Here is a 24,386-nt window from a genome sequence, read left to right as displayed (position 1 = left end):
ATAGTTTTAGTTCAGTTTTCACTGTGCATCCAAAGTGTAGGTAGTTAGAGACAAAGCAATGTTGCAAAAAAAGGGACCCATCCTTCAGGGGCAGAAAAAAGAAAGAGGAAGAAGCAGAAAGAGGGGAAAACAATGCCAAGATAAAGACATGTTTGCATGTTTTGTGATGGAATGTATCAAAGAGATTTGTGTAGCCATTAATTAGCCAATTAGCCAGCTGGTTAAAAAGAGAAAATGATATTTTAATATGCTAACCTGTTTGTATTTGTGTAACACTTTAGATAAAGATAGGGGGCCCCAAATCAAATTTCACTTAGGGCCCCGTGGAGGCTTGGGACAGCTCTTAATGAGTTCTGGTATTACTTCTGTGATGCTAGCTATGCTAGGCAGTTATCAATGACTGAGTCAGCTCTAGTGTACAGGTAAGAACTGTTGTTGATGGAAACCACTTGAATAAAACCCACTCAAAGACTGCAGCCCTGGATTAAGACACAGCTCAAAATGCTAATTTAGCATGCTACAAGAAGCTGTAGTCTTATTGCCACAGTGTCAACAGGCAGAGGTGAAACATGGTAAACTCCTTTTCATTCATTCACTCATTCCTTTTCTTAACCGCTTATCCTGTTCAGGGTTGCAGGTGTCTGGAGCCTATCCCAGCTGTCATTGGGCGAGAGGCGGGGTACACCCTGGACTGGTCACCAGTCAATCACAGGGCTGACACAGAGACAGACAACCATTCACTCACACTCACACCTACGGACAATTTAGAGCGCTCAATTAACCTGGTGAGCATGTTTTCAGACTGTAGGAGGAAGCCGGAGTACCCAGGCCAAACTCCTTTTAACAAATTTAACTAAATCGCCCCTGGTTTTAAGAAAAAACACACTAATACCACGGGGTATTAACCCATTTTGCCCCACCGGCAACAACTGTTGCCCAAGTGTATTAACATCGTTTTCTACTTACAATAAAACATCTCAACATTACTAATGCAACTTTTTCCACTCATATGCTAGTAGACAACTTAGACAAAGATTTAGGTTTATTTAAAATAGTTTCCAAGTGGTTTCTGTCACATGACACCATCTGCTTCCTGCTCCGGAAAAGGGACAAATTTAATAAAAAATTCTTATGATTTTCCCCCCAAACATATTTATAATTATCTAATCATTCAAGTCTCTAGAGAAACCCTCCACCAAAAAATTGTGCCTGGGATAAATATTTTTGTGTTCATCAGCGTTGCTGGTGGGCTAGTCAAAAACTAAAGGAAAACACTGCCTGCAGGGTTGCTCGCAATTTACTTATTGGGTGCAATTTTCTTGACACACAAGTACTAACCATAGCCAATGCCCACACCTACAAACACATTATCACAATCAGCCCAATCTATCATGATTCAGACTGAACTGATAAGACTATATGCCTTACAAGTCTGAAAATAAAAATCTTGACATCATATTTTAAAAACAATATTTTTTTCATCCTTTTGAGGCACATCAAATAAATTCAAATTCAAAATAAGCTTTATTAGCATGAAGGTTTTCTCCAAAGTTTAAGATAACACATAAAAGTTGTTGCAAACGCCAATGTTTAAACAAAAGGATTCAAATTACTAATTAGATTGCATATGAACCAAATATTGTGCAGAAGTCCAAGAAAACTTTAACCCCAACTTGTTGCTCTGTCGTGGAGCGTGTCTTTTTTTTGAGTTGCCATATCTCATTGAAAATATGTTGAAATGAGTAAAACCTGATCGAGTTGCTTGAAATAATTATTCTGAGGATAAAAAATAAATCAACTTTGTATCTCTTGCATTCAAAAAGTGAAAGTTAGAGGGTTAAAAAGTTAATACTGTTGTTATTGAAACCTATCTGTAATCTTTAATCTGTGTCAAAGAGCTAGGAAAAGAAAAGAACTGCATTCATTTACTATTTATAGAGCAGTAAAACCTGATTATTTCTGTGTGTGTGTGAAGTAACTGACAGGTAAAAACAAAAACAAAGCTTTCACCACGTCAAATGGATGCATCATGTAACAGTAACCCAAAGGTCTCTGATGTCTTCAGTAATACTCACTGTAAGCAGACAAACCTGGCAGCACTTAAAGGCGAGGAGCAGCCCCGTCTATTAGCAGAGAAAAAAGCAAAACACAGCGATTACCCAACTCGTCTCAGGGGTTGCCATGCTGCTGTCACTGTAATGAGAAGAAAACAAACAGTAACTGTATCCCCATGTGTGTGTATGTGTGTGTGTGAGAGAGAGAGAGAGAGAGAAAGAGAAAGAGGGATTCTTTGTGTGAACAGACAAACTATAAGCTTGTGTGAATCTGCAGCACTCTCTTGTCTGCTATCAGTGGCAGTCACTTAGAGAGTGTGAGTCAGTGTGTTTACTGTTTTCACAGATGGAGCTCTGACACTGTCTGGATAACTGAGATAAATGACTCGCACTGCGGCTCAGCAGATGGGAAAAACACCCAGACACACACACTTACACACACACACATATATATACTGTGAAAAAAAAGTATGCTCTGATTTGATATATTTTGCTTTTGATCCCACTTATTTTTTCCTCTCATCATTTGTAGATCTCAGGTGTAAACTTTTAGGGTGAGGTCTTCATTAATGAGAGTATAAAAATGCAGAAATCCAAAGAGAGATCATTAAAAGTTAGAGATTTCAACAACAGTTCAGAATCTGTGAGATTTCCTGAAATATGCATAGGGTCATCGTTGATCTTGTTGTCTATAAATGAGAATTAAAGGTTAATGTTGTTTAAATGAAGCTAACACAGCAGGTGGGTTTCAATCTGCTGCTGCTGCTGTGATTCTGCAGCTGCTTCATCTGTTTCAAGTCTGCAGCCTGTGTCCTCGATCCTCTGGACAAATAAATACTGCCCCCTTGTGGACAGAGACACCTCAGCTGGATGAGGCAAGGTGGGATCCAGTATGAAAGCTGGTTCTTGTCTTAGTCAGTGATGTTTAAATTTGACTAATTTGCATTTACATCGTCTGAAGCTCTGTTTTCCTGGTACTTTTAGTAATTTGACTCTTCACATTGGGACATCGAGCCCATAAGCTCCACCCCCCATGACCTGAAATAGGAAAGCAGCAAAGATGATGAATGAATAGATGATACTGGGATGTGCTTAATGCTTCTTTTATATGATTTACATCAACACATGGAGATATTTGGGACTACGTGGGGCACAGTGGGCTGTTTCTTGATTAGAAGTCTGGGGTTTGAAGTTTAGGGGGTCCAATCTTTAGCCGAGCTGTTTGCATGTTGAAGCGTCCTTCGTGAACACACTTAAACCTGAACTGCTCATCAGTGTGTGAATGAGATGACTGATGACCTCATCACTCAGCAGTCTCTGTCATCAGTGTTTGAATGTGGTGAAAAAACTAAGTTTGTAACTTGACATGAGGCTTATTTTTTTTCAAGGATTTGATCTTCTATTTCACTTCATTCCCCATGATTCAGTGCATGCAAATTCATTAAATTTTGAATCACTTTCATAACTCATACATAGGACTAGTGCCAATAGAAACTATGTCTATTTTTTTTTTTTTTTTTACAATTTTTCTTTTCGAAGAAAAAAGTCAGAATTCTAACTTTATTCTTAGAATTCTGACTTTTTTTTTCTTCTTAAAATTCTGATTTCAATCTCAGAGTAATAACATATATTAGAAATTTTAAGATTATAGCTGGAATGGGGGGGGGGGGGGGGGGGGGGGGGTCAGAATTCTGACTTTCATCTCAGAATTCTGTTTTTTTTTTTGTATTTTGATAAGATAAGGTTTCTGTCTTAACCTTCATCTGACCTCCATCTCAGAATTCTGAGATTAAAATCAATATTTTGACTTTTTTTCTTAGAATTCTCACTTTTTCTTAAAACTCTAATTTTAATCCCAGAGTTATGACTCTTAAAATTCAGAGAAAAAAGTCAAAATACTGAGAAAAAAATGTCAAATTTCTGACTTTTTCCAAAGAATTATGATATTTTCCTCAGAATCCTGGGGAAAAAATGTTAGATTTCTGACTCTTATTGTTGAATTTTGACGTTTGTGTCAGAATTTCAAGATTTAATTCAGAATTCAGACTTTAGTCTCAGATTTCTGAAAAAAAAGAGACAATTTTCTCACTTTTTTTTCCTCAGAATTCTGAGATAGAGTCTGAAGTTTAAAAAATGTCAGAATTCTTAATATATTTATTCTCTCTGGGAAAAGAAAGTGAGAATTCAGACTATTGTTGTCGAATTTTTAACCTTTTGTCAGAATTTCAATATTTAATTAGAATTCTGACTTTAATATTAAAATTAATTAAAATAGCAGAATTGTGATTTTTTTTTCTCAGAATTCTGGAAAAATAGCTATGAATTTGTTTTTTTTTTCTACTCAAAGATTTCTTTTATGTCAGAATTTTGAGATTTAATTCAGATAACTCCTTCGAAAAAATAATATCAAAAGAAAAGAATTTGGATGTTTTGTAGTTTTTGTTTTTTTTTGTCCTCTCCCAGGGGCCCTTATCCTTGTACATACTTGTTCAAGCATAAACAGATCTTTGCTGACCCTCTACCTTCATTTAGCACTTCTATTATATAATTCAACTCTTCACTCTACTTTACCTTAAACCCACTCTTATTCAGAAATGTTATTTATGTAATAATCGTCTCTTTTTCCTCCACTTGGCTGACATATCCCAGAAATTCTGGTGACCTTTATGTATGATTTTTGCATCAAATACTCACTCCTCCAAACACTGAACACTTGACGTTAGCGAGGCACACAGTAGTACATTCAGAGGTCAAAGGACAGCACACACCAGCACACACTCTTATCAAAACACATTTGAAATATAATTTATTGCACATTTAAAGATCAACATAAAGTGGCACGATACCCATTCCAATCCTGTTACATTTGAAATAAAAGAAGTCCTTACAAAAAACGCTCACACCTTCTGTTTATGATTCTGACTTTAGAACAAAATGGCCGTGAAGTTGCAGGAATGCCAGACCCAAACTGCATAGATTCATAAAAAAATAACATGAAAAAAAAAAAGACTGAGACACTTTGTTTATATGGCACAGGAAATCCAATCAGACCTTGGCGTTACTCAGACTGTCATGAGCCCGTCAAACTTCCACTTTGTCCCGGTGAGTCACAGACGGCTCGGTGCATCACCACAAACAGGGTAATTCTCATTCTAAAAAAAGGAAAGCGTCAAAAGAAGTTCCTGGAAATATTCAAACGTCGAGTCCGATTTTTTAAAATTGTCTTCTGCAGAAATGATTCAAACTTCTTTATGAGTCCAATACTCAAATTAAAACTCACAGCCCGTTTACAGGAGCGTCTTTTTGATCAAACTTTTTGGAGTCAGGCGTGCGTCATTTAGAAAAAACCTCAACGTGGAGGAGCCATAAAAGAAAAGCTACACGAAAACAAAAGTACATGATCGTCACAGTCATCTGATACTATTTACATCTTTGTCCTCACTTTTCCTTCCACATCACAACCCAAACTCCTTTTTATTCAGGTCTTCGAATCGTCCACATCAGTGATTAAATCAGCCACCAGAGTTCACATTAGGGTTTTATTTTTCAGCGTTTTCGGGGAAAAGATCATTTCTCTAACGGCTGCATGGCTCATACCTTTTATTACTGGTCTTATTGTGTTCATAGGTAACAATCTAGATCTACTGTTGCTGCATCGACTACTTCATAAACTAAACCAGCGTGATATGTGTGACACCCAACATAAATAACCTGCCATTTCAAAGTGGCGTACATGATACAAAAACCAACTCTAAAGAGCTACAGTATGTACAGTATGACAGCAGTGGGTAAGAGATAGAGATTAAAAAAATTCAGTATATGTTGATGGTATAAAAGTCCGGTTATGATGCCCTTCTACTTGCCTGAACCTTGAGTAAAGTAAACATACACGTGTAGATGTACAGTACAGCATAAATACAAACCCAGCCAATGGTCAAGAGAAGAACGGCACAAAAGCATGCTAACTGGTCTCAAATGAACTCTCATAGTACAGTCATAAACACAGTTTTAGAAGGGTTACCTGATCAGAGGTGAACAGTTTAGTTAGGGCCGCCTGGTTGCATAATTTTACGGACACATGGATGAAATCTGCAACAGGTTAACGTGTCCTGTTTACCTACTTATGAGAAGTTTCCAGGGAGATGACGCAGGTTTTTTAAGCTTGGAAACCCTGCAGTTAGCCCCCTTTAGCGATAAAACATTATATACATGGACAGCAGTGAAGAATCTGATTTATTTGGCACACAACAACGAAGGCTTTTACACGCTCCAGTCTTGAGCAGACTTGGATGTGAGATCAGTTTGGTTGCCTCTTAGTGGGTCACATGAATGTTTGATGGACGTTATGCCTCTGAGGAGGAAACCGTTAAATCGCTCTGATGTTAGTGTGCCGGTTTCCAGTTAGAATCAGGGTCATCGACGACAAGTCACCTGCATCGATATTTCTAATAGTCGAGGATGGATTTGTCTGATTGTGTGAAGAAATACAGAAAGAGAAGAATAAAGTAGTTTTAATTCATTTACCTGTTTTACCTCAGCTCTACCTTGATCCTGGTTCCTTTAGGAGAAACTGGGGGCCTCTGCTACCAAACAAAAACCTTCAATTACACTTTGTCCAAGTCAACATAAATCAAGATGCAAAGTTCCTAAGCTGAGTTTTTGGAGACACTTTGAAGAAGCAGCACTTGAGAAAAAACTGAGGGAGAGTTTACTGAAAGTCGGACGAGAGGCAGAAGGGACAGAAAGGACGTTTGGAGAGGAGACAGATATGATTTCTAGCGGTGCTCCTCTGTGGGCGGAGAAAGGTACCAGACGAGGGCGAAGAGACACGACAGAAGAGAGAAAGAGGGAGGGTTTCATAAATGTCTGACTGAAATCTCCTCCCCTGACCTTCTCTCTTCATCTGCAGGTTTATTCTTTTCCTCTTCCTCCGTCTGAAAATCCTGATTGAGTTCCTCCCACAGCAGTCACACCTCTCAGGAACATTTACCCGCAAATGTATAATTCCCCCAGTCGAGTCAGAGCCAGAGTCAGTCCAGCAGGAGTCCCCCTTCACAGCCTGGAGTCTCACTCCTGCAGGGATCTGTGGGTAAACAGTGAGTGCTTGCAGAAAAGGAGGACCTCCAAGTTCTTCTGTAGCAGTTTCTTTATGGCACATGATAGCTTCTACAGTTCAGGGTTTTACTCCTACAGAAGAACCTGGAGTTCTCCTCAGGAGAGTTTCACAGGCTCAGATCCCCCCACAGGTTCTCCTCTGAGGTCATTTAGTGCAGATTGTTCTGTGTAGAGGTTCCCCCCTCCCCAGGTTTGGTTCAGTGTGGTTCTATAGGTTCTCCCCAGGCTGATACTGGGGTTCTGTGGAGGTGAAGTAGTCCTCTAGGAAGCCCTGCAGGTACTCAAACGTTGGCCTCTCCTCTGGGTCTTTCCTCCAGCAGGAGAGCATGAGCTCGTGTAAGGAGCTGGGGCACTCGGAGGGGCAGGGCATCCTGTAGCCGCGCTCCACCTGGTCCAGCACCTCACGGTTAACCATACCTGGTAAGAGACACAGGACGTTAGATTCGGGCAGAGAAGAAATCAACATTTTTATGATGAACATTTGATTTTATATCACTTCTTGTTGCTGTTGATGCCACATTTTTATTTATTTTCCTAAAATGTCACAAACCCATAGCTCAGGTTTATGTCTGTGAGAGTTGCTGAAAGTTTTAATATTTATAAAATGCTGACTTGTTGCTTTAAAATCACAACTCTCCTGCTTGTTGCTCGAGATCGTCTGATAAGCAGTGTAAGTTTTCCGCAGAAAAAGCTAAAAACAGACATGAGAAGACGTGATGATTGGATGATCTGTCTGAGGCCGAATCCCTTTTTGATTGACAGTGAAATGAGCCAGTCAGCGATCTTGAAGTATAACCCTTTTTGTGTCATTTAAACATTTCAACTAGTGTTGTCAGGCGATTAAAAAAATAATCGTATTAATTACAGGAATTGTAATTAATTAATCTTATCAATCTAATTAATTGCATTTTAGTCTAATACCTGCTTAAGGTCCCCAAATAAAGAATATGAATATCAGGACATTACAAAATTGTAGAGCATGACTAATCAAATGAAAACACGAAGAAGAAAAGATTTGAAAATCCACATCTTTTTGGTAATTGAATAAAACCAAAGTCAGGGCATCTTATCCAAAAATACTATATTCTATAATGATACGTCAAGCTGTAGCAGCTTCAGTGATATGAAAATTCTTTTTTACATTATAAGCTACAAATAACTGTGTTTTTGTTGACTGTCCTGTGCCACTGCTGTGCCACGTCTATAGACATCATTTCAGTTGCAAAAGTTGACTGCGTCTATAGATGTAAATCATGTTTTTCAGTGAGGGGGAGACGGGGTCTGGTGGAGCTTGTAAATTAAAATCATGCGTGTGATTTACTGTGGGTGAGAGCAGTGTGCTCTTTGGATGAGAACTCAGCATGGATATGAGGAGAAGATGTGAGATGACAGAGACATAGAAAGACGCTGCAAGTCAGAAAAGTTCAGTTTTCAGTTTCAGTTTTCTCTGATTTTCTTTTGGGATCAAAACAGGAAGGGAGACATGAAAGAAGAGCGTCCACTCTGCTTAGGTAGTTTTATTGTTTATATAGCCATAGAAAAAAAGATTATTTGGGTCTTGAAGGATCGTTCAAGATACAGGAAGCCAATGAGTTAATCTTGCGTTAATTGGCGCTGCAATTAACTAATCTTATCAACACGTTAAAGTGACAGCCCTGATTGTAACTGTTTATCATTGGGTATTGGCATTTATTACCTCATTTCTTTTTCCGATTGTGAGGCAATTTGGCACATTTGACTGGCACTATATGAATGAAGTTACTATGACTTTATTATGACCATGCTACCAAGGCACAGATTGACCTTCAGTCTTACCTGGATAGGGGACTCTGCCTTTAGTTGCCAGCTCTGTGAGCAGCACACCAAAGGACCAGACGTCAGACTTGATGGTGAATCGACCATACAGAGCGGCCTCTGGTGCCGTCCACTTGATTGGGAACTTAGCTCCTAAAAAAACAAGCAAGTAAGGTTTATAAACTCAAACTTTGTAACAGAATAATACAAAGGTTTGGAAATGTTGACATCATGTTGAGGTCAGTTACAAAAAAGGATAAAAGAACAACAATCCATCGTGGAAAGAGGAAGTGTGGGCTCACCCTGCCTCGCTGTGTACTCGTTGTCTTCGATGAGTCTTGCCAGACCAAAATCAGCCACTTTACACACCAGACTGTCTCCCACCAAGATGTTTGCAGCACGCAGGTCTCTGTGGACGTAGTTCATCCTCTCCACGTAGGCCATGCCTGCTGCAATCTGCAGAGAGGGAGGAAGAGAGGACAGGGATTTATAAGAAATACAGCAGCAAGCGATTTAGTATGAGTGTGGGTGAGCTGTGAGTAATGTTACCTGAGCGGCCATGTCCACAAGCTGAGGGAGACGCAGCATCTTTCCTGCGTCTCCTTTGAGGAAGTCCAGTAGACTACCTGTGAGTGCAAGATTAACATGATATGTCAATATTTAAAGCAAAGTGATTACATTTTGGAGGTGATCTGAATCACTGTTTGGATCCAGGGTTTTTTTTAAAGGATTCTTTTTAGAATTGTAAGATAGGGACGTTTTCACTATATGTGTATATAACTCCATGATAAATAACTGGATTGCTTTGCAAAACAATACAAGACAAGGTCAGCTTAATTTCTGAAAGATGTAAAAGTACGATCTAGATCCTGGCAATATTCTGGATACTAAGATCTGGAATATGAAATATGTACTGGGTCATTATAATTTTTAACACTGTCAGCTAACAAATTGTCCTTGCAGCAGACAGTCTGCTGAAAAGGAGTATAACATTAAAGTAGGACTAAAGTGTTGGTGACAATCACAATATATTTGGCAGAGGTCTGCGCTCTCAGTGCCTTTCTAGTGTTGTGTTTGAAATAATGAAAGTCAGATGCAGTGTTTCATACATACACTTAACTTGAAAACATAAAGTTTGTCAAATTTGCAGCTTAAACTACTGTGACAAACTAATATCGCAAAAAAAAATTATTAAGTGAAAGACATGGTCGTTGGTGAAACTTATAAATGTCACTTGGTGTAACCAATGTTACTCATGAAAAATCTAACATTTTGCAAAACATGACTATGATTGTTATTTTATCAGTCTACTACACTGTAAAGTAGGGCTCAATGATTTCAGAAAATAATCTTATAGCGATTTTTTGGGACCAATATTGCAATTGCGATAAAACATACATTTTTTTTTGTGGTGGTGGGGGGTATCTTATTCACTAAACGCAAGCAAAAACTCGTGCTATAGTACGACCAATGTGACAAAAAGTACTGTTAACATAGAAACTCTCCTTCCCCATGGGCCAGGCCTACATGTGATGATGAAATAAGATGAATTGATCTGGATAACGTTTCTTTATCTAACTATTACAGTCACAGTAGAATACTGACTGATTTAGCTTTAAGTCTTGTAGACATGTAATATAATTATCATTAATTACCTTCGATACACTACAGGACAACAGGCCAATAGTAATATGAAAAATATATGTGAATCCCCTCTTTGATGAATCTCACACTAAATAAAGTTCAGAAATTTAAATTAGACCAAATCTCTGACAAAACATCAAACATATAAAAATCTCACTGATCTCTCATCAGGAACAAAACACAATCTAAAGCTCTGAAATATCAATAAAGTCTGGCCTCAACTAACGAAATATGTAAACGCGTGGATTTTACTTATTAAATGCACTTTAAAACTTTTTTTTTTTCAAATTGCAGCCTTTGGGATTTAAAAATTGCATTTTATTACATTGCAATGTTGGTTTAAATTCGATAAATTGTTCAGCCCTACTGTCAAGATTTAACTTAAAATTATTTCAAACTAACTGACCCAAGAACAGAAAGAAAACAAACTAACTGACCCAAGAACAGAAAGAAAACATTGATGTTTGCGGCATCAAAACTCACATCATCAAGGAATAAAATATTTTGAGTATACTTTGAGATTATATTTATTATACAGTTTATGGGCGACATACAGTAGAGTTGCTCTTTGGCGCCATCTACTGCAGTGGAGGTGTGGAAGACATATTGTAATTCCAACTCACCTAAAATATGACTTTTAATTATCACAAAATATTAATATTAAGAGTTGAAATATTGATATTTTATCACAGGTCAAGATTTTTTTTACACCTCTAGTGTTTCCTGTGTTACCTTGGCTCATGTATTCAGTCACGATGTAGATCGGCTCCTCCGACACGACGGCGTACAGCTGCACCAGCTTCTCGTGCCTCAGCTTCTTCATGACCTGAGCTTCCTGTAGAAATGCTTCTGGAGACATGGTCCCTGGCTTCAGGGTCTTGATGGCTACCCGTGTCGTACCGTTCCACGTACCTGTTGGAAAAATAACAGAATTGTGTCACTTAACATGCTATGGTGGGATAAAGGGTAGACAACAGCCTATTGGCCCAATCAGAAAACAAGATATCCCATCAAAGATATGACTTATAGAAGGTAAACTGATTCACGTGCTGTTTTTCAAGGTGTCTTGAGGTATGTTGGGAAAGTAAAAATCTTCAGAGTGCAGCTCTTACCCATCCAGACTTCTCCAAAGCAGCCCTGTCCTAGTTTAAGGTCGAGGCGAAGGGACTCTCTGGGAATCTCCCAGGCGTCTCTGGCCAGTCCCTGGGTCTGAGGTTTGGCCACAGGACACACGTCTGTGAGAGCGTGGCACAGACCATCCGAGTGCTCTGAAAGACAAGAGGATCAGTCTGAGGACAGCGTTTCTATCACGCCTGCTGTGTTTTCTCCACCATTAGAGGGCAGCTGCACTCACTGCGGTAGTGGAAGACGAGCTGCTGCAGGCTGGTGAACTGGGTGCGGGAGGTGATGTAGAAACCTCCGCTGTCCAGCTTCCTGATCTTGTAATGTTTCACATTCAGGCCTTTGGTGTTGTCGTAATCCAGCACTGACAGGCAGTATGCCCCTGTGAGTGAGACAGAGCCGCAGACAGACAGGTTAGAGCAGTAAAAACAAGCAGGCAGATCTGGGCCTGTGTGACAGCTGCTCTGTGGAGTTTCCTAACACTGCAGCTGTGCCGGGCGAGTCCCTGTTGGCCCCTCAAAGGGCCCTTGAAATGCAACTGTGCCTTTCTGTCCTTGCCTCTGGCCCACAGCTGAGTGCGGTTTGATCTTACTGAGACAAACACGAATCATTTCAGGTTGGTTTTCTTCAGCTATCTTAGAGAAAACAACAGTGAGGCAGGAAACAAAGGATAAGGAACAGAAAATGATTACGGGGTGGAAAGTAACAACAGAAATTACGCATTTAAGACGCTTAAAGTTTGATTCAAAGGACTGAGCTGACTCTGCAGTCCTTAGCTCCATGGGGAGGATGTAACGCAGAGGAGGAAAATTAAAAATCAATCCCTTTGATCTGGAGTTTTGCTGACCGGTCTTCACTCCTCAGACAGAAAACCTTTTCTTTTTAAAGTTACATTTTTGGCTTTATTGGGTCGGACAGCTGAAGAAGGAGAGGAAGAAGAGAAGGGAGAGACGTGTGGCAAATGGTCGAGGTCAGGAGTTGAAATAGCAAACACAGAGACTCTGCCTCTCTATATGGAAGGCGTACTTAAACTTTTAAGCCATCATGCCCTGAAACAGGATTACACTGCAAAAAATGAAATCTTACCAAGTGTTTTTGTCTTATTTTTAGTAAAAAATAACGTGATATGAGCCACATTCACTTGATCAGTCCAGAAAAACATCTTGTTTTAAATAATTTAAAGACAAAAATGAGGTATGAATTGCTTGTAACGTGTTAAAAAATCTGCCACCTTTCACATTTGAAACGATATGGTACCGATGCCCGGTACCTGGCAATCGTTACCGGTACTCAACAGCACCAAGTTTTGGTACTTTTTGTGTTTATGTGGTAAAAAATATAAATTTGTTTAATAATGAAATATAAAAAAATTTGAATTTAACAAATTTATTATTCAATATATAACCTTGCAATGCTGTGTTCATGTCCAGTATGGAAAATCACCTACTCTTCCACTCCCTCACAGTCACATTTAGGTACCTAAACATGGTAACTTTTGGTTTTACATGAATCGATACCCGGTACTTTTGACAGAATTCGTCAGTACCTATAAAAGTACCTATAAAAGTACCTATAAAAGTACCCATCCCTATTCACCACTGGCAGATTTTTTTTACTTTTTACAAGTAATTCAGATTTCATTTTTGTATTTAAATAACTTGAAATGAGACACTTTCTGGACTGGTCGAGTGAATGTAGCTATTATTAAGTCTAAAAAGACAACTTAAGCTGAAATAAGACAAAAACACATGATAACATTTAAGTTTCTTGCAGAGTATTTATTAAAGATGCTATGAGGGGGATCTGTTTTAATTGCAAACCCTTGCCACCTTCTGGTCCGGAGTAACCGTACACTGTCGTAAATTACTTTTCGTAAGGTGCGTGTTTGTTTTGGAATTAAATGGAGATCGGATCAAAACAAATTTCCTTTGTTCAAGACAACACCCGGAGGTAAGGGAGTTATTGGTACAGTTTCGTACAATTTGAAATGTGCCGTCAAGCCAACGTTGTAGTTGCCGGCTATATGTAGTGCTATCGGCAGCCCGATGCTCCAACGTATCTGTAGGCTAATGTGACAACAAGTAAACACTGTCAGTGTGTATGTACAGCCTGGTGCTCTAAGACATGTCTGCAATGTGTAATAGTGGTAAATCCTGGTTAGCTATGTCCTGTCAGTCATCTACCAATCAGAGCTAACGTAACCTCACTCTTCATTTCATTGATAGACTCTCAAGTTTGAACAGACCACTGCAGAATAACTGCTGACTGTGGGTTGGAATCAACATTAGCACAAACAGTTTAGCCCCCGCTTTGCTTTCTTCTCCTCTTCTGTCCTTTTTCTATCTGACAGTTTAGCTCCTGTGTCCACCATCACTACAAAATAAATTACATAAATCATTTTCAGCAGAGAAAAACACTGATCTCTCTTCTCACTTCTAAACTTCATCAGCCAGTGTGGTGTTGTCATAAAGACCTAGACATGCAGTAAATCAATCTGGTCCTGTTCAACCCTGATCGGGAAGCTAAGAAGTAGCAATTTAAAATAACCAGAAACCTGTAATATTGGTGCTGCTAATCTCATTTCAAAGTGTGGATTATGATCAGGCATATATCTAGAAGGGTGCCTGTTTCAAAATCAGTTAGAAACTCCTCACAGCCCTTTTGAAGAAAAAACTTTTTAGTGATTGACCTGAGAAGACCTGGACGAAGAAGTTTCTAACTTTGAATCTCTCCCAACATTCAGTCTTGAAACATCTTTTAAATGTCACATAATACATCTTTAACTTCTGTTTTTCCTGTGCATCTCTAAGTCAGTGCAGGATTTAAGATCTCTGCATATTATGTTGATAAATACGATAAAATATGCATCTAAAGACGTTTGAAATTCGTCGTCTCCTATTCCAAGCTGTGCAAAAATAATTAAAAGTATCATGAACAGTCCAACATGATTTACTCTCCCTGCATCATATGAGCAGCATGCCTTTGCTCCTCTGTGTCAAACTCTGACATCTAATACAAACGCAGCCAGAGGCCTATACACCTCCTGCCAGAGCTCCTCCCACTCTCCCTGATCCTCCCCCTTTCCTACAAGTCTCCCCCTCCTCATGCTTCTCTCAGAGTGTGTGTGTGGATGTGGATGTGTGTGTGAGTGGAGAACAGAGACTTATAGCCACAGGGAAATCCAGCACCCTCCTAAGTTGACCTAGTTCTGGCAGAGTGATTCACCCCTATCCATTCACCAGCTCCACTCCACTCCACTGAGCTCTTTTCCCATTTCTCCCCCCACTTCCTCCAAAACAACCCCCTGAAGAGCCCACCTACGTCACAGGGACCAGATCAGACAGGAGAGTTTCAGAGATCTAGATACAGAGCCATGGGCCTGCGTAAAAGTTAACAAATGACTTAATTACGAGCTCCTTCCTCTTTCAGCCTCAGTCCCTGAAGGTCGACTTAACTCAAAGTAAGTTGGTACTTTCTGTGCGGAGAAGACTCCAGGGACACGTCGGAGGCGTCATCACCTCCTTTTTTCACACATTTTAGAAACCCAGCAAGTGAAAAATAAAAAGCTTTTATGTATCGTGTTTTCTTGTCAGGATTTCTTCTGACTAGAAAACACGCAGCTCCTGACATGACGGTGAACTTTTAGGAGGCGCAGCTCGACAGCTCTGTCACTCCCTGTCTATCAGATTATAATATTGGCTTATTTTGAGCTTTGTTTGTCGCAGTGGGTACAAAATATTTGGATGCAACTCTGCTACTTTTAGCTTCTCTTTTTACCGCTCCTCAATTTACCGTCATAAACACAACCTAGATTTCAGTCTCACTTGAACAGGTACAAAAACATTACTGACTTATGAGAAGTTGTTGTTTAACGACCAACAATTTCAAACTGCTTGTTTTGTCATTAGGGATAAAACAGAAAAAGTTTTTACACTTGAGAAACTGGGATGCACATTTTCTAGTGCTTTTATGCCTTAACAAGTAGAAGAGAAGACAATACATAAAACAAGAAACAGGGTACAAGAGTGTGGAGCAACATGGGAGCGAGGGACGTCAGGTTATGGCTGAACCTGCATTGAGGACTACAGCCTCCATATGTGGGGCCTACACAAGCGCTCTGGGATTTAAATATTTTGAGTAATTTCCGACGATTTTCAAAATATATTCTAGAGATAAAGCACCTTTTCTGCTTTGCAGTCAAGCTTGTTTCCTGTCTCTTTCCAGGAACTCTTTTGAATAAAGGTGAAAAAGTCCCATCTGTAGGAAATGTTTTCTAATGAAAAACATCTATTTCTGAACAGACATGTGACTTTATGTGGTTTTACGCTTTGGGAAATTCAGAAGTTTAAATATAGATTTGCAGAAAAGGTCAGTCTTTTCTGTGATGCTCTTTGCATCAAATGCCCGGTACCTGGCAACCTGTACCAGTACTCAACAGAACCAATTTTTGGTGTTTGTCTTTATGTGGTTTAAAAAAATATCAATTTGTTTAATAATAAAATGTAATTTTTTTCAATTTAACATATTTATTCTTCAATACTAAACTTTGCAATGCTGCATTCAAGTTCAGCATGGAAAATCGCCTAATCATCCACTTCTTCACAGTCACAAGGATGTGTTTAGGTACCTAAACATGGTACCTTTTGATTTTATGTGAATCTGTACTTGGTACTTTTGTACCTAAGTACCTAAAGTACCTAATTCAGTACCCATCCTTAATGGAGTGACAGAGTGGGATGCCGTCCTACTCAATTTTAACTTGTTTCCGATGTCTGATGAATGCCCAAATCTGGGAAAAAAATCAATTTAAGTACAGTACCCAAGTACAAATATTTTATTACCTCCCACCTATTTGGGGTCTGAGGCTTCAATAAAGATAAGCTTAATGTGCAGGCACATATTTTTAGAGCGCGCATTGAGTGAGTGTGGAGTAGAGACGCTATCTTGGTTGAGCGCTGAACGGTAAAGAGGCTTCAGGAAGGTTTCAAATTTCTGTTGATCTGTAAATAATTTGAGCTTGAGGCTCTTGTTAGGAGTTTTACCTGGTTATAAACAAGGGGCAACATCTGGTTAGTAAAAATGAAACCTATGCGGAAGTGCTAAAAGTCGCTGTCCACTGACAATCTGCTTGAGGCTGACTGCAGAAAGACCAGAAGTCACGTACACACCCAGCCGTAAAAACAGACTTTTACGGAATTTTAAAACATATTTACAGCCTGGTTAAAAAAACAGCTTGGGTCTAAAACGCTGATTTCACTACCAGCACACACTGTATGGTGAGTGATTTTTTTCCTATCTCTGCGGTTTAGAAGTTTTTAAGATCGTTTGATTTTCCAATCAGAGGCACAGCTCAGGTCACATGACTGCCGGGCTCCCTGTAGCTGCTCGCAGAAAAACTCACAGCTGGTGACATAGCGAATGTGGCTGCGTCCGTGGATTAGCTTCATTTCACGGTTTCAGAAACAGACGGGTGACGTGACGGAGGCTACATCCATGTTTTATACAGGATATGGTGATTAAATAAAATGTATTTAATATTTCATTTTGCCTCTTTAAACCTAAAACCTTTGGTCGGTTGTAATATCTGAAGAAAGCTGGTTAAGACTTTTTGAAACACTGAAAAAAAACCTGAAATCTTATCAAGTGTTTTTGTCTTGTTTTCAGTAGAAAAATGTCTTTTTAGACTTAATATGAGCTGCATTCACCTGATCAGGCCAGAAAAAATGTCTTTTTCAAGGTTTTTTTTAGTTATTATTTAAAAGGGGTTTTCATGCCTGTATTCGGAAAGTATAGGACAGTGGATAGAGACAGAAAGAGGATGAGAGAAGAGAATGTCATGTGGGGAACAGGCCGCGGGCTGGACTCAAAACTTTTTACTTGTTACTAGCTTGTAACAAGTAAAACAATCTGCCAATGGAACAAGAGAAATGTTACTTGTATTAAGACATTATTCTAGTTTTAAGAAGAATTTCTAGCAAATTCCTCTTGTTCCATTGGCAAATTTTTCAGCTTGGTACATGTTCAGACCTCGTTTTGTCTTTAAATAACTTAAAAAAAGACATTTTTCCAGACTGATAAGTTGAATGTGGCTCATATTAAGTATAAAAAGACAAATTTTACTCAAAATAAGACAAAAGACTTCATAAGATTTCAGGGGGTTTTTTTTGCAGTGAAGAACCAGTACTCACGTGTGGACCCTTTTGTCCACTAGGGGCACCAAGAAATGACAAAAATAAAAAGTATTTCACATGAGCTACAACATACAGACCTTTAGACTTATTCAAGGTCACCTAAAAAAATGTTGTCATGACAACATATTTCTAGGTTGAAATCAAAGTTAGAAAAGTATCTGAGAGAGAATAACCTCAGAATAACCCGAGGGACCCAGATTTAAAGCATCGTTATGAGCAGACAGGGAGCATTAATTGGCCTGTGGTGATAACAACCGTAGCCTCTGAAGCGGCGCAGACGTCTGCTCGCTCTCACCTTTCGTGGTCTCGCTTTCTCTCACCAGGAAGGTTCCTCGTCTGTTCTGCAAGTTCAAAAGGAGCCTCTCTGAGTCGCGCCGAGTGATCTTCCCAAAATACCACCTGCCAAAGTGGGCCAGGGAGAATGAGATCAGTGTGAAGCTCCAACTGAGCGTCTGGAGCAGACAGGAAGACTTTTTCACTGGAAATACAGACAGCTGCACTGGGAGGTATATGAGAATATACCGTCTCTGCTCTTTTTTATGTTAGCTGGTAGAAATAGAAACAGCACTGAGTACAGTGCACTGAGGAAAACTGGAGTGAAACAAAGAGAGGATTAATGTACTCTTCTGCTTGGATGGAGTCAGAAGGAGCCACGTAGTTGCTTGGGATGTATCCGCTCTCTCCTGTCGTTAGTGAGCGCGCGAGCCACCAGTCCCCTTCTCTGTGGACAGAAACAGAGACAGAAAGAGACAGAGACAGAGGAGTCAACCAAAACCCAAAACTGACTGAGGCAAGCAGCATAGTCTCTATTTATTATCATGATATTTGATGTGGTGGATCTACACTTCTCTAATCATGGCTAAAGTAGTAAAAAGACCAAATTCGAATTGCTTAGATCTACTCTGTAAAGTAATATAAATGTAAATCTGAAAAACAAGTCTCAGGGATATAGCTCCAGTGTTAAAGCTCTATGTTTCTCTTGTTTTTGCTGCAGGATAATCAAAGTGCTAAGACGCTGAGATTCACCTGACCCTAACACTATTAAAACAGTCATTTGGAGTCTGGGTTTCTGCCTCGTCTTCAAGGGTGTTTTAAGCTTTTGGGTTTTTTTCCACTTAAGATCTGATTGACTCTTGCCTAATTGCTCCATTGTTTGTGTCTTTAAGGATAAACCCTGTTGTTAGGTGTATAAGGTGATTTCTTATTGGTCATATTGTGGATTGTTGTGATTCCATCAGTACGGTGGCCGGTTGGTGTCAGACGATTTGCAAACGCAACAACACAACATAAGTTAAGAGGACAGTTATCCTCTAAGTAAATGATTGTTTTCTTTTTTACCTTCAGCTATGATAAATATAGGTCTAATCCTAACATCATTGATTCATAAGATAAATAGAAGATGATGTATTTGTCCAGGTAAATACAAAAATGTAAGTACCATGAAGTAGGGCTGGAAAGTCATGTCAAAAATAATAATCACTATTATTTTGATAGATATTGAAATCAAGATTAATAAACACGATTTTTCATAATTTCAAAACTTGAGTATTTATTGAACTACAACTTGAAAGAAAAAACAAAATAAAGTAGTCTCTTGAAGAAGTTGGTGGGATGTGGAGCAGCACTGTAAAGAGTGTCCTTAATGGAGGACAGTGCTGTCATTGTGGCGCTGGCTGAAGCTGACAAGCTAGCACTTTTTCAGTTTTTTGGTCCTTCAAAACTTGGTCATAGGTCACTTTGTGGCTGAACTTTAAGTGGTTAAATAATTTGGTCGTGTTACCTTGGGGTGCGGACAGGACAGCGTGACGAATTTTGCAAGTAACGCCCTTCATGTGGATGTCCGATGACTTGAAGCCAAAATGCTCCCAGATGACTGAAATAGACCTACCTTTCTTATCAGCTAAAGGCTTCTTTTCTGACATATTTGTAAACCGCTTTCTTTACGTGTTGCTGATAGACAAACGCTTGCTGCTGCACACAACACAGGTGCATTCGTTGAGTATAATGTTTTTATGATCGTGAGTAACCAAAATCGAAATCGAGATTAAAATTCAACTAATCGTCCAGCCCTGCTATGAAGGATATTACAAGGTTGGGCCCTACAAAGCTTTATTTATCATAGATGAAGTTAAGAAAAAAGATGATAATTGACTTACTTTCACAACTTTTCTGTGTCTGTTGGGATAACTAACCTCTTAACTTCTGTTTTGGCTGTACGTTCCTTGTACTTTGGAGTTTGCAATTCGTGTTTTTACTCTTCCATTCGTGTTGTGGCTTTTGCAAATTGTCTGACAGCCACCGGTCACCATATGTCAGGGCTGCATTAGGGTGGAGCAAAACAGCTTGAAAGCTTGGAATGAATCAACTCAAACCATCCACTCCAGGGCTTGTTTTATAGGATCTGACCTAAACCGTTAGGTCTAGCTAAGCCTTGATGTGCAGCAGTTTACAGCAAAGGTAGCACCTGAAAATTTTTAGGAACTATTAAAAGAGGCGGAGGAATACATTTTGTTTGTCTGCAACCTGAGGCTCTGCAGTGGTTGCCTGTAGCTTTAAAAACATGATAAAATAAACATTTTTTTAATTTTCTTAGAGAGGGTATTGACAATTAATGACATTGCCACTCAATAAAATCATTATTAGACATTTTGTTAAACTAAATTTGCATCACATCTTGCAACAAAGCCTGTCACTGCTCTACTTCACCACCTACAACATCAACAGCCTGACAACTTTGCATGCACATGTGGCTAACCTCAAGTTTTACACCCCTGATAGAATATGTGAATCTATTAAAAGACAAATCTGAAAGAAAATTAAGATTTCAAATCTGTGTGGATGGTTTCATTTCACTGCCAACATTCCTATGTACTACAATTTCATAAATTAGAATAAGTACTTTTGTACATAATTATGCAAAATATTTGTTTAAGTATGGCCCTTTGACAGCATTTGGAGTCCAAAGAGACAAAACTTGTAGCTAAAATTAATTTTTGGTCTTTTTTAGGGGATGGTTACTGGGTTGAAAACCTTCATCAGAGCACCCCATGATGCTGTACGATGTATTTTTTCAATACTTTGCTCCTTTCACCCAGTGTTTCTCTTTCAAAGGAAGTGCTCCTGAAGCCAGGAGAGTAACAGTGCCGACCCACACTGGATACACTAAGAGCTTTAATTGCACAACTAACCTGCAATTAGAGTGACCAGCTTGCTTACACTGCAAAAAACTGAAATCTTATCAAGTGGGTTTGTCTTATTTTGAGTAAAAATTGTCTTGTTATACTTAATATGAGCCACATTTAATTGATCAGTCCAGAAAAACGTCTTGTGACAGTTTATTTAAAGACAAAAATGGGGTCTGAATTGCTGTAACAAGTAAAAGAATCTGCCAGTGGAATTAGAAAAATTTACAAGAAAATTTGCTTGAAACTTTAATAATCTCTTAATACAAAGAATATTTCTCTTGTTTCATTGGTAGATTTTTTTACTTGTTTCAAGCAATTCAGAAACCATTTTTTGTCTTTAATAACTTGAAACAAGAAATTTTTTTGGACTGGTCAGGTGAATGTGTCTTGAAAAACACTTGACAGCTGCTGCCAGAAACTGCTGACTAACTTCCTAAATGCTGCAACTCCAAAGTCTGCACTAGAACAACCTTTGGTAACAGAAAAATCCAATTTTGTAATCACCAAAAGTCACAGATAACATCAGTTCATGTGATTCTCAAAGCCCACTTTATTTCCTACAGTTTGTGAAGCTGGATGAAATGCATTTCGTAGGATTAGGTGATGAGAGTGAACCAAAAACTTCACATAACACCAAATCAGCCAGTGGAATAATGCAGTTACCTTTAGAGGGCAGTCTATATGCATATTTTAATACCTAATACTCACCTGTCTGGATCCACACTGCAATTGATAAACAGTTCGACTACACACATAAATAAGCTCTCACCTCTGAAAGCACTGTGGGAGTTTTCTGGGGGTTAAGTTACGCTTTAAATAGAAAAATATCTCCACCACAGGAAGCTACAGATTGTGTCATGGTTAAATAATCTTCCCCATTTGCAGGTTAAACTTCCCCATTATGTGACTTATGATTATCTTTACGAAGCAAAGAGGAAGCCCAAAGGTTGAGGTTTAAAAATACACATCACACCCACACCAGAGTTCAGGGTAAAGTGAGGAAAAAATCACGGTTAAGAAAGGAAACAGGCAAACACAGGCAACCTTTTGTTCCACTTTTGAACCCTCGCTTTACATCTCAAACTTTTGCTCCGTACGCAGATAAATTCATTATGTTGCCTTCAGAGCATATTAGAGCGCCAAATCGCTCCATCTCCAGTAATAACTAATTCATTACGCTCACACTACGACCGTGATCAAACAAATCCGAGCGGCGGCTGAGGGACTGCGAACAAAAGGTTGCGCGAGGTTCTTATTGCATTAAGTATTACTGACCTGAAGCTGTACTTTTTCCTAGGAGAAACCATGAAGCATGAGGAGGAAAGAGAGAAAGAGGGGGAGAGATAACAGACACAGCAGACACATCAAAAACACAGCGAGGAGACGCAGCAAGGCAAGAAACACAGACAGACAGTCAGACAGCAGAGGAGCTGGTAATGCTGAGGGACTACACAGGAGGGTTGGCATGAACTGCTGTGTTTTTAAAGTTTGAAGCTCCACTTTCTACCCAGCTGCAGTTTGCTGGAGTTTTTATAACCCTGAGATAGAAGATCGTGGAGATAAAATCGATGAATGATCAGAGCAGCAAAGAGGGACTCACTCTCGATTAATCTCACTACTTTTCAGTCAGAATGTGCTTCAAAATGTTGAATTAACTGCAGAAATCTGTCTTGATACTGAATGGGAGCATTTTCCTGTGTAACAGTAGTAGAATATGAACATCAGCCCAACTGTGTAGCCCCTGACTATAGATAAAGTTATGAAAAGAGCTCATGTGGAAAGGAAAAAACAAAACACCTCCAGCTGAATTAAATGTAGCATACGCTGCAAAAAACTGAAGTCTTATCAAGTGGTTTTGTCTTATTTTAAGTAAAAATTGTTATCTAAAACTTGATATGAGTCACATTCAACTGGTCAGTCCAGAAAAATGTTTTGTTTTAAGTTATTTAAGAATAAAATGAGGCCTGAATTTCATGTAACCAGTAAAAAAAATCTGCCAATGGAACAAGAAAAATTTGCTTAAAACTAGAATTATGTCTTGATACAGGTAACTTTTCTCTTGTCTAAAAAGTAATTTTCTTCTGAAAATGAGACAAAATCACTCAATCAGACTTCAGTTTTTTGCAGTGTAGCCTTTAACTCTATCACAACAAATGCAAAATTAATGTACCAATTTTCACAGCAATTTTACATTACATGGTTAAAATCAATAAGTTTTACAGAAGAGGATTAGGGCCACTGAAAACAAAGACAAATAATACCTCCAAAAACTGTTTTAGCACAGTTTTTCTGAGAAAAAACGGGTTCTCGCACCGTTGCCCGTCCCTTCTGCTGGTCTGTCATACCTGTTTTCCCTCCACTGTCAAGGTTTCATCCCTTTCTTGCCCTCTTAAAGGTATCACAGTTGATGCAATGTATTATTTCCCCTGCTCAGTCACATGACCAGTTGCACGGAACTCTTAATGAGTGTGTGACATCATCAACTGCTGCAGAGCAAAAATTCATTCACAAAAGTTTTGGAAACAACACCTCATACATGCTACAATTTCACCCAAATTTGTGTAAATATAAATATATATTTGAAGGAAATTTTATCAGGAATCTATCCATGTCATTTTTAAAGCTGTGCGACTTTTACTTTTTTATCTAGAGGCCCAAATGTGGCAGCTTGCATGAAGCTGCAGGCTGTACTCCCATCCATTCTAATGGAGGGAACTGAGAGGGCTCCTTTGGGGTTCACCAACTTTGAGGGCTCGTCATTCGAAAACCAAGTCCAAAACGTCAGAACCCATAACAACTTTTTGTAGAGCAGGGTCACATCTTTCGTCACAGAAATTTTCAAGCTGATACCACTTATGGTTCTGAAGGAGATCATTCCTTTTAGAAAGGGCAAAAATGTGGAGAAGCCTTATTTTGAAAGGCAAATTGCTCGCTTCCTGTGCAGGACAGGGCTTTTGGGTAATTTGTTACTTAAGTTTTATCTCTATACGACATTCCTACTGCCCATTAGAGACGTTTTAGTGTTTTTTTAAGTGCTTAAGTAGGGCTAGAGAGAACATTATAGGATGTTGCGGGACAAGTTTGGTATCAAATAAAAAATTTTGACGCATGTGAGGTACGTGCCGATTTTGGTGTGTTTTTGGGCACATTTTGGGGGGACCCTCTTCTAGGTCTGCTAGAAGAGGGTCCTCTCTCTTAGGGTGAGGACCCTAAAAAAAAAATTTTGGATGTTTTTTTTTTTTTTTTTTTTTCAGGGGCCCAAATCGTCTTCCGTAAAGAAT

General features: G+C 39.0%; 1 protein-coding gene across 2 annotated transcripts in view; it reads right to left on the bottom strand.

Annotated features, from left to right (window-relative positions):
- Positions 1-4,843: 4,843 nt before the first annotated feature.
- LOC141796679 (proto-oncogene tyrosine-protein kinase Src-like) overlaps positions 4,844-24,386 on the bottom strand; it is a 38,265-nt gene continuing 18,722 nt past the window's right edge. The window contains exons 4-13 of one of the 2 annotated variants that reach the window (XM_074677922.1): positions 22,381-22,398; positions 18,543-18,641; positions 18,216-18,319; positions 11,962-12,111; positions 11,720-11,875; positions 11,340-11,519; positions 9,513-9,589; positions 9,266-9,419; positions 8,985-9,116; positions 4,844-7,586 (exon numbers count right to left, since the gene is read on the bottom strand). In XM_074677922.1, coding sequence (XP_074534023.1) covers positions 7,378-7,586; positions 8,985-9,116; positions 9,266-9,419; positions 9,513-9,589; positions 11,340-11,519; positions 11,720-11,875; positions 11,962-12,111; positions 18,216-18,319; positions 18,543-18,641; positions 22,381-22,398 — 1,279 coding nt within the window. In that variant the 3' untranslated portion in view covers positions 4,844-7,377. The remainder of the gene's footprint in view (positions 7,587-8,984; positions 9,117-9,265; positions 9,420-9,512; positions 9,590-11,339; positions 11,520-11,719; positions 11,876-11,961; positions 12,112-18,215; positions 18,320-18,542; positions 18,642-22,380; positions 22,399-24,386) is intronic. The other variant, XM_074677930.1, reaches the window with a different exon arrangement.

Source organism: Halichoeres trimaculatus, unplaced genomic scaffold (assembly GCF_033239565.1).
Source record: "Halichoeres trimaculatus isolate MK-OKI-2021-1 unplaced genomic scaffold, fHalTri1.1 fHalTri1_scaffold_1, whole genome shotgun sequence".
NCBI classification, from domain to species: Eukaryota; Metazoa; Chordata; class Actinopteri; order Labriformes; family Labridae; genus Halichoeres; species Halichoeres trimaculatus.
This window is presented reverse-complemented; position numbering and strand designations above follow the sequence as displayed.